A 14,639-nucleotide genomic window follows, 5' to 3' on the forward strand; every position below is an offset into this window, starting at 1 on the left:
GCATTTTTACCTGACATTTAAACCATGTGATGATGCCAAACAAGTTGAAACTGACATCGAGCTAAAACTGAAAAAAAGATAAAAACATTGCATGTCCGAACCTTAAGGTCTTGAATGGAAAAATAATTTGGGTAAGGGGGTGGGGGGAATGGGTGGATCCTTACCCATCAGCAATAATGAGCAGAGGCTTGGTTACATTGTTCTTCTTTCCTTCATTGCTTTATATATATTAATATCATTAAATATGCTGTTCTGTAATCAATAATAACCATTACAACATGGATGACTGTGAGAAGTTGGCCTCGTAGATCTCTTTTATCCACGATTTCATTTTATCTGAAAATAGGTGGTTTGATAATTTATTATATATAAATAAGAAAAGAAAACTTAAGAACCTTCTTCTCAATTACAACCTCCTACAAAATCCATGATAGGCATAGCAACTACAATTTAAGAAAGTGCCAAATTAAAAATTTGACACTGAATAAATATTGTACTTCTCTACAAGAACTTGAGGGCAATATATGTAACTAAACTTTTCCTGCCTCCTGCTTGATGGAAATGCTTACGGATGGCTGGGGTTAGTTTAATCCCTGTTGTATACCAAGGTTGGGTATTCTGGGTTCCACATGTTGTTCTTCACAAAAGTTACGATTTCCTCCTGCACTCATGAGAAGGTGAAAATAATAATGGTTATCAATTGTCAAAAGTGCAGTTTTAGTAAATGTAAGTTTTGTAGGGTACTCAAATAGAGGTTTTGACATAATAAGTATCAGTTCAATATGCAGTCCAGGGTACCAACTATAGAAGATGTTAATGCAGTTCAAACTTCAATTTGCCATTCACCCAATTTTGGTGCATGCTAAGAACTTCAACCATAAATGTAATGCACAAGGGGGAATATTCATCCAATGGATCCATTTATGGATATATCTCTCATGATAAAATTCTTCCTGATTAGACGGTCATGATATGACCACAGGGGATGCTGATTCTATCAAAGAACTGATGGCTACACATATGGAGCCTCAGATTTGCCTAACAAGCCCTACTCTCTTCTCACTTTCTAGCTAAGGAGATTAAGCAATGCAATCTGGTAGTATAAGCTAGTGTCTGTTGAGGTCAGATGGATACCTCCAGAGCAAAATGCACTGGCAATAAACTGCTAGATAGCCTCTTTGCCTACACTTATTTAATACAATCAATATAGTTACCCTTTCTGAAAAGTTGCAATTCCACAGGTCCAGGTAGAAATAAACATCCAATATGGTACACTTGTCTACCAAGATAGCATTTAGGACCACTAATTTTGAGTATGGCCCTCTCAAGTGTATGAACATGTTCTTTATAGATTGTGTAAAGTAATATGAATTAGATAATAGATAATTATACCAGAAGGCCTTTAACAAATGTCAAATAGTTACAGTATCCTATTAATAGCATACACACCTGATTTAGTTTTCGAAGCTCTCGGGAGTCCATATCACGGTATCCCTCTGCCAGATCCTCTTTTATAGCTTCTTTAACCACTGCTGCAGCTACCTCTTTCGTTATATCACGAATGCTGCATGGATTAAATAGATTAAAGCATAAGCTAACATGAAGAATAGTCTTAGGGGCCATTTGATAATGGTTAAAGTTGCTTAACTGAACAACTCATTGTTTTGTCTTCTCCTGGATAAAATGATTAAATAATGAAATATTCAAGGGTATAGTAATCTACCAAATTTCAGCTTCAACCATTAAGGAGCTCACAACCTCCTTAAAAACTTATTCACTAAAAGACAAAGCACTAAGTTTTTCAGTTCAACTCATCACACTTAAACTGTTATCAATGGCCCCTTAGCCTAAGTAGAAGCATGTTGCATGACACTTACCTTGATATTGATGGATATATTATTCCATTGAGAACCTCCTCTTCTTTCATATATGCAGCCAGACTATGATTTACAAAATGAAAGCAGCAAAAAATTAAATTATCAATATGCTGTCTACTTCAATAAAAAATTCGGAAATGAATTACAAGTTTACAACATACCATTCTGCAGCAGCTTGCAGCATGCCATCTGAGATCACACGAGAGCCCGATAAAAGAGTACCAAGCCCTATCCTGCACGACCAAATAGATGATGCCTAAGAAGTTAAAAGCGCAGTTCACTATATACCTATTATGTACAAATGATAAAACTCACCCTGGGAAGAGGTACATGTTGTTTCCCTGATTGCACTGCCCAACTTTACCACTTCCTGTTTATTATAAAAAAAAAACTTTACCATTTCCTGACATAATTAACAGGTTCTAGACCATGACAAATGAATAAAACAAGGATTTTACATGCATTACTAACTTGATAGTTAATTGTAAGCGGCTACTTCAAATTCCAAAAGCATATAAATTATATGCATATTTCAAATTTCAGAAGAAATGACATTATCTATCTCAAAATTAATTGAAGTATTCCATGCTTTTCAAACATATGGAATCATGGAAAGTAATTAACAAGAAATGTGAGAATGTTGGTGGAATAGATTTGCAAATAGATGACTGGTTTTACATATAGATGAATAGTTGAAAAAAAAAAGATATTTATCCAAAGGAGGCAAGTTAACATTGGTAAAAAATACTTTATTCAATATTCCAGTTTATTTTTATACCAGGATAAGAACGAAAGAGATTTTCCATAGGATGGCCTGGATGACCAGAAAATATACCACTTGGTGGAGAGGAAGAAGTATGTAATGCCAAGGAAAATGGGATCTTAGTTCGCAGCTTATTTGATCAATGTATAAGGTCTGGATGGGATCATTGCTACTCTAGTGGAACTGAAGGTCTGTATGGGAACTGAATGTTCTTGGAAGATAGTTATTTCTAGCAAGTATAGTCGTGAACCATTTGATGGCAAACTTTTGAGCTGTTAGAATCATATGGATGTGGTTTTTGACATATTCTCAACCATTTAAAGGAGTTGGCAAGAAATATATATTGCTTTTTAGCAAAGGTAATCGGGTATAATTTTGGGAGGGATGGGTGGTGAGAAGGGTTTGTTTTAAGGAAAGAGCTCACCTCTCTTTTCAATAAACAGAGCTACTATTAAAGAATGTTTGAGATAGTTGCAAATGAACTAACGAAGCGGTGTGAGCACCTCAGTTTTGATGATGTGAATGACTTTGAAGTGTATTTATTGATGGAACTATCATGCATTCAGAGAATACCCATAAGATTAGATCATGATAACAGGTGTATTTGGCCCCTAATATCTCATCAAAGGTGTATTTCTTTGTATGGACTACATACTAGGACAAGATTTGAACCATTGATCATCTTCTCTTGTGAAATGAATATCCAAAATGTTTGTCCTCTTGTAGAATTTAGTGGCAATATCATGGCTTAAAAAGTTGATATATTTCCTAATACTCCACGACATATTTCCATTTCCCTCGGCACCAATACAAAATATTGCTGGAATTGATATATTCCCTAGTGAAAATCAGTATTTTTAAAACTGATGAGATTGAACCATTTTGCTGTCCAGGTGGCAGGTCAGCAGTTCAACTGTTTAGGTGAAATGGGTCAATCCATGACTTTATAATTAAGGGAAAATTCCTGATCAGTACCCTGTACTTTTGGGGTTGTCTCAAGTCAGTCCCCAAACTTCCAAATGTGTCTCTGCAGTACTTGAACTTTCAAAATGTGGCTTATTTATCAAAAAGAAAAAAAAAACTTTCAAAATGTGTCTAATAGGTCCCTATTGTTAACGGTTCATCAGTTATCTGTATCACGTGATGATATGTGCCACTTAAGACTCTTTTAAATGTCAAAACTACCCTTTGAAAGAAGACACTGTTCATTGTCTTGTACCTTGAGACTGAACCAAAACAGATTGTTTTCATGCCATGAAAACTCAGTGGGTACTCCAGATCAGATTAGGAAAATGCAAGATTTGATTCGGATTTGAAAGACACCAGAACCCATAGAACTTGTCAGATTTCTCAATCACTCTTTCAACATGAGGAAACCCAAGCGTGCAGAAACAGATTTTTCGGCTGCAATCAAGAGAGAGAGAGAGAGAGAGAGAGAGAGAGAGAGAGAGAGAGATTCTATAAGTGAGAAGAAGATGTTTTGGTTGGTATGTGTGCAAGAGATCTGTTGACAACGAAGATCTGTTAATCTTGGGTGTAGGAGAAAAACAAGAAGAGTAAAAAAAAATCAGTTGAAATAGAGGATCCAGGCCGCAGGAAATCAGATCCATCAATTGCCTCCAACCAGCACCCTTCTAACAAGAGTTCGTCCATAAGATCAAAATCCCCAGTGGTTTCCGGAAGAGTCCCCAGAGTTGTAGCCTGTGGAAAAACACCATCTTCCATGTTTGTTTGTCCTCACAACTCCGTCAAAAAACAGCTTATTGCATTTGAATTGCAGAAGTTTCAGGATCCAAAACAGAAAAGAAGGTAAAATATATAAAACAGATACAGGAACTTTCAGGAAGTATTTGCTTCTTCAGCCTTCAAAATCTCAATTTGTCCGAGTTGCAGAAACATTGTCAACAAAAATCTTTAGGAACTGCAATCAGAGAACTATTTCAGAAAAAAAAAAAAAAGAAACCTCACATAGTTTCAGAGAGAACTGCTAACAAAAATTTGTTTGGTGAAAACTAAGAATCAAAAAGCTTTCCCTAAGGTTGGGTTTCTTCTTTATCTCCCCCAAATCTAGAGCAATCCCAGTTTCAGGAATCAGCAGCAAAATCTAAAAATAAAACTCAGATTACCACGAGTAAAAACCCAGTTCAGGAACACCAGATCAAGAGCACAAAATGAATCTGGTAACTGGTATGGGTAAAAATGTAACTGAGAGAAGCAAAAGGAAAAGAAAACACTTTTTACAGATTTTTCTTTCTTTTACAAATTTCTTAGAAATTCTAATCACTCTTTTTGCAAACAAAACTAACCAAGAAAAAACTAAGAACGAGAATCGGGAAGAAGAGCTAATTCAATTGGAAATTCCCAAAACTAAACCCAGTTTCATAACTCACCCGACCAAAACCACAAACATGAAAGAAACCATAGAACTTCACTGTGTGCAGATCTTTCAAAATGCTAAGATGGGTATTTCTTCTTTTCTTCAGAAACCCAAAACTTGACTAGGATGCAGGAACATGACCAACTAGGGCCCTGTTTGGTGCGTCTTTCTGTGTGATCTTTCGGTTGTTTACAAGCCGGGCAGACCGCACCGCGGTCTTTTTCTGTTTGGTTTGTAACAGATCTAGCCGTCAAAAGTTGGTGCGCCAAAAAGACACGAGAAGCCCATTTTGTTCTGATTTCAGGAAGCTCCAAATAGAGTTTTTCATGTCTTTCTCGCTTTATTCTCACACGGAAAGACATGGAAAGACACACGGTAAGTTTACATGATATGTAATGTTATTGGCTTTATTAAAACCCTTGGCACAAGGGAGACCTTTTTGCTATAACTATTGTTGTTAGAATTAGTTTTTTTATTTCTGCTGTTAGGGTGCTGTCAGTCTAGGATGCTGTCAGCATGTTCTTTTCTTTGTTTAAGTTCTTATTTTTAGGGTGGGCCACTAGGGGCATGCTTGTAATTTCTATTTCTTTTATTTTACATCATGTTAATACAAATAGGAAGCTGGGAGCCACCAGCTTCAGTTTTTGACTCAAACATTTTTTCTCCTCTTTTCTATCTCTCCTCTCCTCTCTCTTCTGGAAAAAGATGGTATCAGAGCATAACTCTGGGCGATAGGAATCTATTTTCTCCTCTGAATCACATTCCGTCCACCCAGTTTTCTGACTCTTGGACAGTGAAGGCAGAAACCCTAATCGGACTGATCAGAACCATCAACCGTTGCTGTTTTTTTCTGGGCTCTTCCTTGGTCATAGCACCAAGGTAACCCTAGTAGGAGAGGGCCGATGCTGTGAAGGCTCTCTGAGGAAAGTAGGAGTGTGATGGTTACAACTGAGGGGGAGCAACAGGTGGCATTAGTTGCAATGGGTGGTAACAATATGGGAAGGAAAAATGACTCCAAGAAAATTGATAAGGACAAGTTGTTCTAAAGCCACTGCCGACGTTCAAGACATACACGGGACACATGTTGGGAGCTCCATGGGAGGGCAGAGTGGGCTGTAAAGAACCAAGAACAGGGTAAGGTGCAGGGCCATAAGAAGTCTAATACAGCACACAATGTGGCAACCTAAGATACTCAGTATGGTGGAGTGTTGACTGGTATTGCTCGGGATTACTTCACTGGTTCTAACCCCAAGGAAGATATCATGAATTCCTTCCATAATCACTTGGAATCATATGGTAGGACCTTGCACCAAATGGATAGTTTAGTCACTAGTACCCCTTCTACTTCATTTGCATCTACATCAGGTAATGCAACCTCTGCCTTCCATGTATCCACTGCCCCTGATTTCCCCTAGATCATTGACTCAGGGGCCTCCAACCACATGAACGTAAGCCAAACCTTTTCTAGTCCTATAACCTTTTGTCAGGAAGGTATAAGGTGAGACTTGCAAATGGATCATTCTCCTCCATTGCAGGCCAAGGATCAATATCCCTTCCTCGTGGACTTAACTTTAATGTTTTGCATGTTCCTCAACTTCCCATCAATCTACTTTCCATTAGTAGTATCACAAACTCTTTAAACTGCAGTGTGACCTTTTTTCCTAGTTCATGTGTTTTTCAGGATCTAACTGCTGGGAGGACGATTGGTAGAGGAAGTTTAGTGGATGGTTTCTACACTCTCGACAACAAGGCTGGTTTCTCGGTGTCATCTTCAAAGTTGCTTAGTCAGTTAAATAAGAGTCAAATTTTTTTTGTGGCATAATCGGTTAGGTCATGTGTCTTTTGAAATAATGAAGTCTTAGCTTCCTCATTTATTTAAGTCATGTTCAATATTAGATTTCCAGTGTCAAACATGTCAGTTGAGTGATCAATGTAGAACAGCATTTCATTCAAGTAATAAAAGATTGTTAGAATACACAAATCAGGGGTATTTTGGTCATTTGGGTTTATCTATTTGAGAGTGAAAGGTCTATTTTATTTAAGTTTAAGTTATGTGTCCCATCACTTATGAGGGACAATATGGTCTTTCTTGTAACTATATTATTTGAGATAAATACAAGTGGGTCGGCTAGAGGTGGACTGATTTTCCTAATCTGGCCGAACCCTTCTTCTCCTCCTCCTCCTTCTTCTTCTTCTCTTTTTCTTCTTTCTCTTCTTCTTCTCTACTTTAACCTATAATCGAATAGGGATTTTACATGGTATCAGAGCAATAAAACCTAGTTCTCTTTTCACTTTTTTTTTTCTTTCCTTACTGTTTGTCTTCTTCCTGGGTTCGCTGCCAACCATTTCAGCTTTCTTTGATTTTCTGCTAGCCTGAGTGGAAGCTTGACAAGAGGCCAAAAAGGAGTAGTCGTTTTGTGGTTTTGGAGGTGAGTATGCCTCCAGTTACTGTGGTGGTGGTCGTTGAGGTTGTGTACTAGATGCCCTCTATTCTGTGATATGAAGAGGGCTGTTTGTGGATAGGTATGAACAGTTCTGTTTTTTGCCCAAATAGTGGACTGTAAATGCTGTGTTTTGGTTCAAAATATTTTTTTGTGGAGGTTTGGAGTGACTAGTATGCATATCAGCCTTGTTCTCCTCTGTTTTTACCTCATATGTGTGCTGAAAGTAGGGTTTTTCGACTGCTGAAGTTCACAACAGCAGTGGTGTGGTGGTAGTTGTACTGTGTTGAATGGTGTGTGGATGGTTCTGAATAGTTGAAAGTGAAACCTTGTGTCGTGTGGTGGTGTCTATACTGATTTCTGTGTTTGGTTTAATGACTGAGTGACTTCAGCCCTTGTATTTGGTGTATGAATGGTTCTGCAGTGTGCAGTACAGGTGTTTGATTTAATGACTGAGTGATTTCAGCTTTTGTATTTGATGTGCAATGTGTATTTGAAGAAGTTGGTAGTGCTGAAAGTGAGATAAGTTTTGTGGAAGTGCATGAGGTTGTGCTGAATTTTTGAAGGTGAATTAGTTAAGATGGCATTGATTGGAGACGGGAATGACAATAAAACAGGCGTTATGATTTCTCCAGATTACCTAAATGTTCAAATGACATCTATTAAGTTGAATGGTGAGAACTATGTGCCGTGGGCAAAATCTGTGGAGGTGTTTTTAAAGGCCAAGAAAAAGGTAAAACATGTGAGAGGAGAAACCCTCCTCTGATTCTCCGGGGTTTAGTGACTGGGAACAGGAAGATGCACAAATAATGACATGGCTGTGGAATAGCATGGAACCAAAAATTAGTGTGAACTTTACGTTCCTAGATACAACTAAAGAAATCTGGGATCATGATAAGAAACTGTACTCCGGACAAGACAATACAACTAGGGTGTATCAGTTGTACCAAGAGTACTTTAATCTGAAGCAAGGCAGTCAAAGCTTGGAGGAATACTATGCAAGTCTGAGGAATATCCGAAATGAGCTCAATGTGTATCATCCACTGACACAGGATGTTCAGATTCAGCAACAACAGCGTGAGCAACTTGATGTGACAAGGTTTCTGGTGGGTTTGAAGGCTGAATATGAGCCTGTCCGAGCACAAATACTGGGGGGGTCTGCTCTTCCCTCACTTGAAGAAGTTTTTGCCCGTCTTAGGAGGACATCTGTTGAGTCTATAGAGCATTCTTCTCTCTCAGACAGATCTGGTTTTGTGGTGACTAGAGGGGGAGGCCGTGGAAATAGAGGTGGTGGTGGTGGTCGTGGACTTCCAAGTAACCAGGTGGTCCCATGTTTAACCGTGTTGGTGGCCGAAGTGGAGGTCGGGACTCAGGGGGAGGTCGTGGTAAAGGAAGAAGTAATGCCCTTAGGAAGTGTACACACTGTGGATTAGAGGGGCACACGGTTAATTTCTGCTATGATTTACATGGTCCACCCAACACTTGGGCTAACCATGTTGTGACTAAGGGTAGTGGTACAATTACTGAAAGTCAGCAAATTGACCCGATCCCCTCCACATCTACTGGTGCTTCTGGGAAGGAGATGGTGAGTGTACCCCGTGCAGTATATGAGCAGTTCCTTCAAACATCTCAGCAGAACACAACTACCCTTGCCCATTCAAGTATGGCTTGCTTGGCTTCCAAGCCTTCACACTGGATCATTGACTCCGGAGCCTCGGACCATATGTCTGGGACTCCTAATGTATTTTCTTCTCTTTCTCGGTCCTCCACATGTCAAACAGTTACTCTTGCTAATGGTTCTACATCTCCCATCTGTGGTGTTGGTGATGTTGATTTCTCCTCCTTGTCTTTATCATCTATTTTATATGTTCCCAAGTTCCCCTTTAACCTTATGTCTGTTAGTAGATTAACCAAGTCACTTAATTGTTCCATAACTTTTTATCCCTCTTCTTGTGTGTTTCAGGATCTCAAGACGGGGATGAAGATTGGTGGAGGGCATGAGGCAGGTGGATTGTATTACCTTGATGGTGGTGGCCCTCCAGCAGCTTTTCAGTCGTCTCTTACTCCTCTTCAATGGCACTACAGACTTGGTCATCCTTCTCTCAAGGCTCTGAAGTTGCTGGTTCCTTCCTTGAGTCATCTTTCATCTTTGGATTGTGAGTCATGTCAGCTTAGGAAACATCATAGAGTCTCTTTTAGTCCAAGAGTTGATAGTCGTGTCTCGAGTCCTTTTTCTTTAGTTCATTTTGATGTCTGGGGTCCGATCAAAGTGATGTCATACAATGGCTATAAGTATTTTGTAATTTTTGTTGATGACTTTTCAAGGATGACATGGATTTATCTTATGAAAGATCGCAGTGAATTGTTTTCTATTTTTCAAAAAACTTTTATGCTGAAATACGTACCCAATTTGGTGTTCATATTAAAATTCTTCGCTCCGATAATGCCAAAGAGTACACCTCAATACCATTTCAGCAATACTTAGAGCACCGTGGGATAATTCATCAAACTTGTTGTGCCTACACCCCACAACAGAACGATGTAGCTGAATGGAAAAATCGACATCTCCTTGAAACTGCTCGGTCCTTGATGCTTAATATGAATGTCCCAAAGCATTTTTGGAGTGATGCCGTCCTCACATCCTGTTTTCTCATCAACTGGATGCCCATGTCCATCCTTGGAAGTCAATCCCCCTTCTCGGTGTTGTTTCCCACCTTGTCTCCGTTCCCTCTCACCCCAAGAGTCTTTCGATGTGTTTGTTTTGTTCAAAACTTGGGGCCTAGTTTAGACAAGTTAGATGCACGAGCTACTAAGTGTATCTTCCTTGGCTACTCAAGGACTCAGAAAGGGTATAAGTGCTATAACCCTCAATTCCATAAGTCATTTGTGTGCTCCGATGTCACTTTCTTTGAATCAGTTCCTTTTTTCTCAGATACTGTGGTTTCTTCTCCTTCCTCCGTAGTTCCTCTTCCTGTCCCTGTTGCGGATCCCCTTCCCGTGGCTCCCATTCCAGTTGCAGATTCACCTCCCATGCCAGTTACTACTGAGAGACTACCAATCAAACAAGTGTATACTCACAGAAGAGCATCGACCCCTCCTCCAATTCAGCCCTCCTCGACAGATCCTATCATTGCTTCTTCTCCCTTAGATCTTGATCTTCCTATTGCCTGGCGGAAAGGTAAACGCACTTGTACTTCTCATCCTATTTCACACTATGTTTCAGCTGCTCACCTTTCTGCTTCTCATCGCAACTTTATATCATTGCTATCATCTGTTTCAATTCCCAAGACTGTCCAGGAAGCCCTTACCTCCCCAGGGTAGCGGCAAGCCATGGAAGAGGAACTCTTTGCTCTACAACACAATCACACGTGGGAACTCACTACTCTTCCTCCTGGTAAGCATGCTGTTGGGTGTAAGTAGGTCTACACAGTGAAGTATCTTCCAGATGGCAGTGTGGAGCGATTGAATTTCAGGTTAGTGACCAAGGGCTATTCTCAGCTGTATGGTGTGGACTATATGGAGACATTTTCTCCTATGGCTAAAATTGGTTTCGGGTGTTGATTTCATTAGCTGCCATGTATGATTGGCCTCTTGTGCAACTTGACATAAAAAATGCTTTCCTACATGGTGATCTCATTGAGGAAGTGTATATGGAGCAACCGACAGGGTTTGTTGCTCAGGGGGAGGATGGTAAGGTTTGTAGACTCAAAAAGGCAATTTATGGACTAAAACAATTTCCACGTGCATGGTTTGGCAGGTTAGTGAAGTAGTGAAAGACTTTGGGATGAAACAGTGTCAGGTAGACCATTCTGTGTTCAGCCATGACTCAAAAGATGGGAAAATCTTGCTAGTGGTGTATGTGGATGATATTGTCATAACTTGGAGTGACAGTAACGGGATTGACAGGTTGAAGAAATTCCTACAGGACCACTTCAATATGAAAGATTTAGATAAGCTGAAGTACTTCCTGGGAATAGAAGTTGCAAGGTTAAGGCATGGAATTAACGTATGTCAAAGAAAATATGTTCTTGACCTACTTGAAGAAACAGGACTGTTAGGTGCTAAACCAACAGAGACTCTTATGGAACTTAATGTCAACTTGAGTGTTGATGCATGTGAAGAGTTTGATGATCCTAGAAGATACAGGAGGTTGGTGGGAAAGTTGAATTATCTGACTATTACCCAACCAGATATATCATTTACTGTGAGTATGGTGAGTCAGTTTATGCAACATCCTCGGATTCCTCATTAGGAAGCAGTTCTAAGGATTGTTAGGTACCTGAAGGGTGCTCCAGGTCATGGTTTGCTATACCAAAGTGGAGGGACTTTTGAAATAGTAGGGTATACAGATGCTGATTGGGCTGGTTCTATATCAGCCAAGAGATCAACTACAAGGTATTGTACCTTCCTTGGTGGCAATCTTGTAACTTGGAAGAGCAAGAAACAAACAGTGGTGGCAAGGAGTAGTGCAGAAGCTGAGTACAGAGCTATGGCTCATACCACATGTGAACTAGTGTGGTTGAAGAACTTGCTACAAGAGATGGGGTTCTTGGTTGACAAACCCATGAGACTATACTGTGATAACTGTGATAGAACAAGAATTGGAAGAAATTGATGTCTCTTTCAACTGAGAAAATAGTACATATATATACAGCCTTGTAGATACTAAAATAGGAAGAAAATCAACTACCTCCTCCAAGAATAATTCCTATAATCAAGCTATTCCTAATTGGGCTAATACTCCATAATTACAGCCTATAATTACAACCTATAATCTCGTAACAATAACAAAGCTGCTGTTCACATATCTTCCAACCCAGTCTTCCATGAGAGAACCAAGCATATTGAGGTCGATTGTCACTTTGTGAGAGAGAAAGTGATAAGTGGAGTGATAACCACATCTCATGTGAGCTCAGGAAATCAGTGGGCAGATCTCTTTACAAAGGGATTGTCTCGGGGCAGAGAAGATTATATTTGTGACAAGCTGGGACTATATGACATATACTCTCCAGCTTGAGGGGGAGTGTTAGAATACACAAATCAGGGGTATTTTGGTCATTTGGGTTTATCTATTTGAGAGTGAAAGGTCTATTTTATTTAAGTTTAAGTTATGTGTCCCATCACTTATGAGGGACAATATGGTCTTTCTTGTAACTATATTATTTGAGATAAATACAAGTGGGTCGGCTAGAGGTGGACTGATTTTCCTAATCTGGCCGAACCCTTCTTCTCCTCCTTCTTCTTCTCTACTTTAACCTAGAATCGAATAGGGATTTTACAAAGATCAAATCTCTCTTTCCATATTGTGTATTCTGATGTGTGGGGGCCTACTACTATAACTTCGAAGGGCGGGTATAAGTACTTTATCACAATGATTGATGATTTCTCCCGTTATACATGGGTGTTTCCCATGCGTAGTAGAGACGAAGTTCCAAAGGTTGTGCGGGATTTCCAGAGGATGGTGTTTACACAATTTCATGTTGAAATTCAAAATTTTCAATCAAATAATGCAAAGGAGTATTTCCATGGTGAGCTCAATGAGTTCTTTTCTTCCCATGGATCCATTCATAGGAGCTCATGTGCAAGAATACCACAACAAAATGGTGTTGCAAAGAGAAAGAACAAACACCTCCTTGAGGTTGCACGAGGGATGATGTTACACATGAATGTACCAAAACATTTTTGGATAGATGCTGTGTTAACTGCTGCTTATGTCATCAATCGCATGCCTTCTAGAGTGTTGAACTACAAGGCCCCTCATCAATTGTTGTTTACCCAATCTCCTTTGTTTTCCATTCCCATGAGAGTTTTTGGTTGTAATGCTTTAGTCCATGATTTATCTCTGTCTTGTGGAAAGTTAGACCCTCGGTCTATTCCATGTATCTTTCTGGGGTATCCCTCTACTCAAAAGGGTTACCGGTGCTTTAATCCCATTGATCATAAGTTCTTTGTCTCTATGGATGTCTCCTTTTTTGAGTTTGAACCATTCTTCCCTGTTTCCCCTCAGGGGGAGAGTAGCGTGGAAGAGGAGAAGCATGTCCAGGTCCGTCAAGTCTCTCTTCCTTCTATTCCGGATCCTACTCCTTTTCATGTCTTCCAACGTACACACTGTAGAGATCAGCAATGTGACAAAGATGTGGAGCCACCAAATACTGAGCAACCGACACCTTCAGACTCCCATGAGGTAAGTCCAAATGAACTAGGTACTATCCCACTTGTTGATACCCCAACTCCCTCTTCAGTTGTGGATGACCTTGACATTCCTATTGCTCAAAGAAAGGGAGTCAGGCCATGCACTACCAAACACCTCATTACCCAATATGTCTCCTATGACCACATTTCCCCCCTCTTATCATGCATTCCTATCTGTAGTTGATAACATACCTAAACCTAGAAATGTTTCAGAGGCTTTAAAATACCCTAAATGGACAGATGCTATGGAGGAGGAGATTAATGCCCTCCATAAGAATCAGACTTGGGAGTTGGTGGATCTTCCAAGGGGGAAGGACCCAGTAGGGTGCAAGTGGGTGTTTATGTTAGACAGTTTTGTATGCCCTTAGCTTCAATCCGATTTGATGTACTTTTGATATTTAGTGTAAATAAATAAAGTGCATGTTTGATTCATGCTGTTTGGTATAATTCTGTATAAGACCCAAAAACTGGACACTTATTGAGGCTCGTGTTAGTTTTAAATGTTCACAGCCATTGGATAAGTCTGGGGAGATTTATCTTGCCAAGGCTGATACTGGTGTGCCACCAAGTGTTGGGATGGCCTGTCTCGGCCACCAGGGTAAGACCCAAGGCACATGCAGTATGGGATTACTCGAATCCTTGAACCGAACCAGATTTCCAGTATTGCCTTGGACCTTGGAGACAGATGGGCAAAATTGGAAAGTTACACCTGACCCTTAGACTCGATTATGATACTTCACTAGGTGTCGGATCGGGCTGTCTTTGATATGCCAATCAGTGAGATCCAATGCGGAGGTCAAAACTTGGGCATGTTGGGGCAGTCTGAGAATTCATCTGAGTGGGTGATCATAGTGACAGGATCAGCCCCTTTGTCGGACAAAGGTAATGATCTGGAATGCACTCTCTGTGATGGAAACCAAACTGCCGACAGTTGATTTCAATTGTTGGAATTTTGTTTTGCAAAATTAATGTACATATATATATACGGT

The 14,639-nt window shown here is 39.8% G+C and overlaps 1 protein-coding gene across 1 annotated transcript in view; it reads right to left on the bottom strand.

Moving 5' to 3' along the window:
• Window positions 1–188: 188 nt before the first annotated feature.
• LOC104609908 (NAD-dependent malic enzyme, mitochondrial-like) overlaps window positions 189–14,639 on the bottom strand; it is a 138,772-nt gene continuing 124,321 nt past the window's right edge. Inside the window, exons 15-19 of the mRNA XM_088895930.1 lie at window positions 2,193–2,247; window positions 2,039–2,110; window positions 1,878–1,940; window positions 1,450–1,564; window positions 189–661 (exon numbers count right to left, since the gene is read on the bottom strand). Coding sequence (XP_088752056.1) covers window positions 587–661; window positions 1,450–1,564; window positions 1,878–1,940; window positions 2,039–2,110; window positions 2,193–2,247 — 380 coding nt within the window. The 3' untranslated portion in view covers window positions 189–586. The remainder of the gene's footprint in view (window positions 662–1,449; window positions 1,565–1,877; window positions 1,941–2,038; window positions 2,111–2,192; window positions 2,248–14,639) is intronic.

The sequence above is a fragment of the Nelumbo nucifera genome, chromosome 1, assembly GCF_055504915.1.
Source record: "Nelumbo nucifera cultivar China Antique chromosome 1, China Antique-T2T, whole genome shotgun sequence".
NCBI classification, from domain to species: domain Eukaryota; kingdom Viridiplantae; phylum Streptophyta; class Magnoliopsida; order Proteales; family Nelumbonaceae; genus Nelumbo; species Nelumbo nucifera.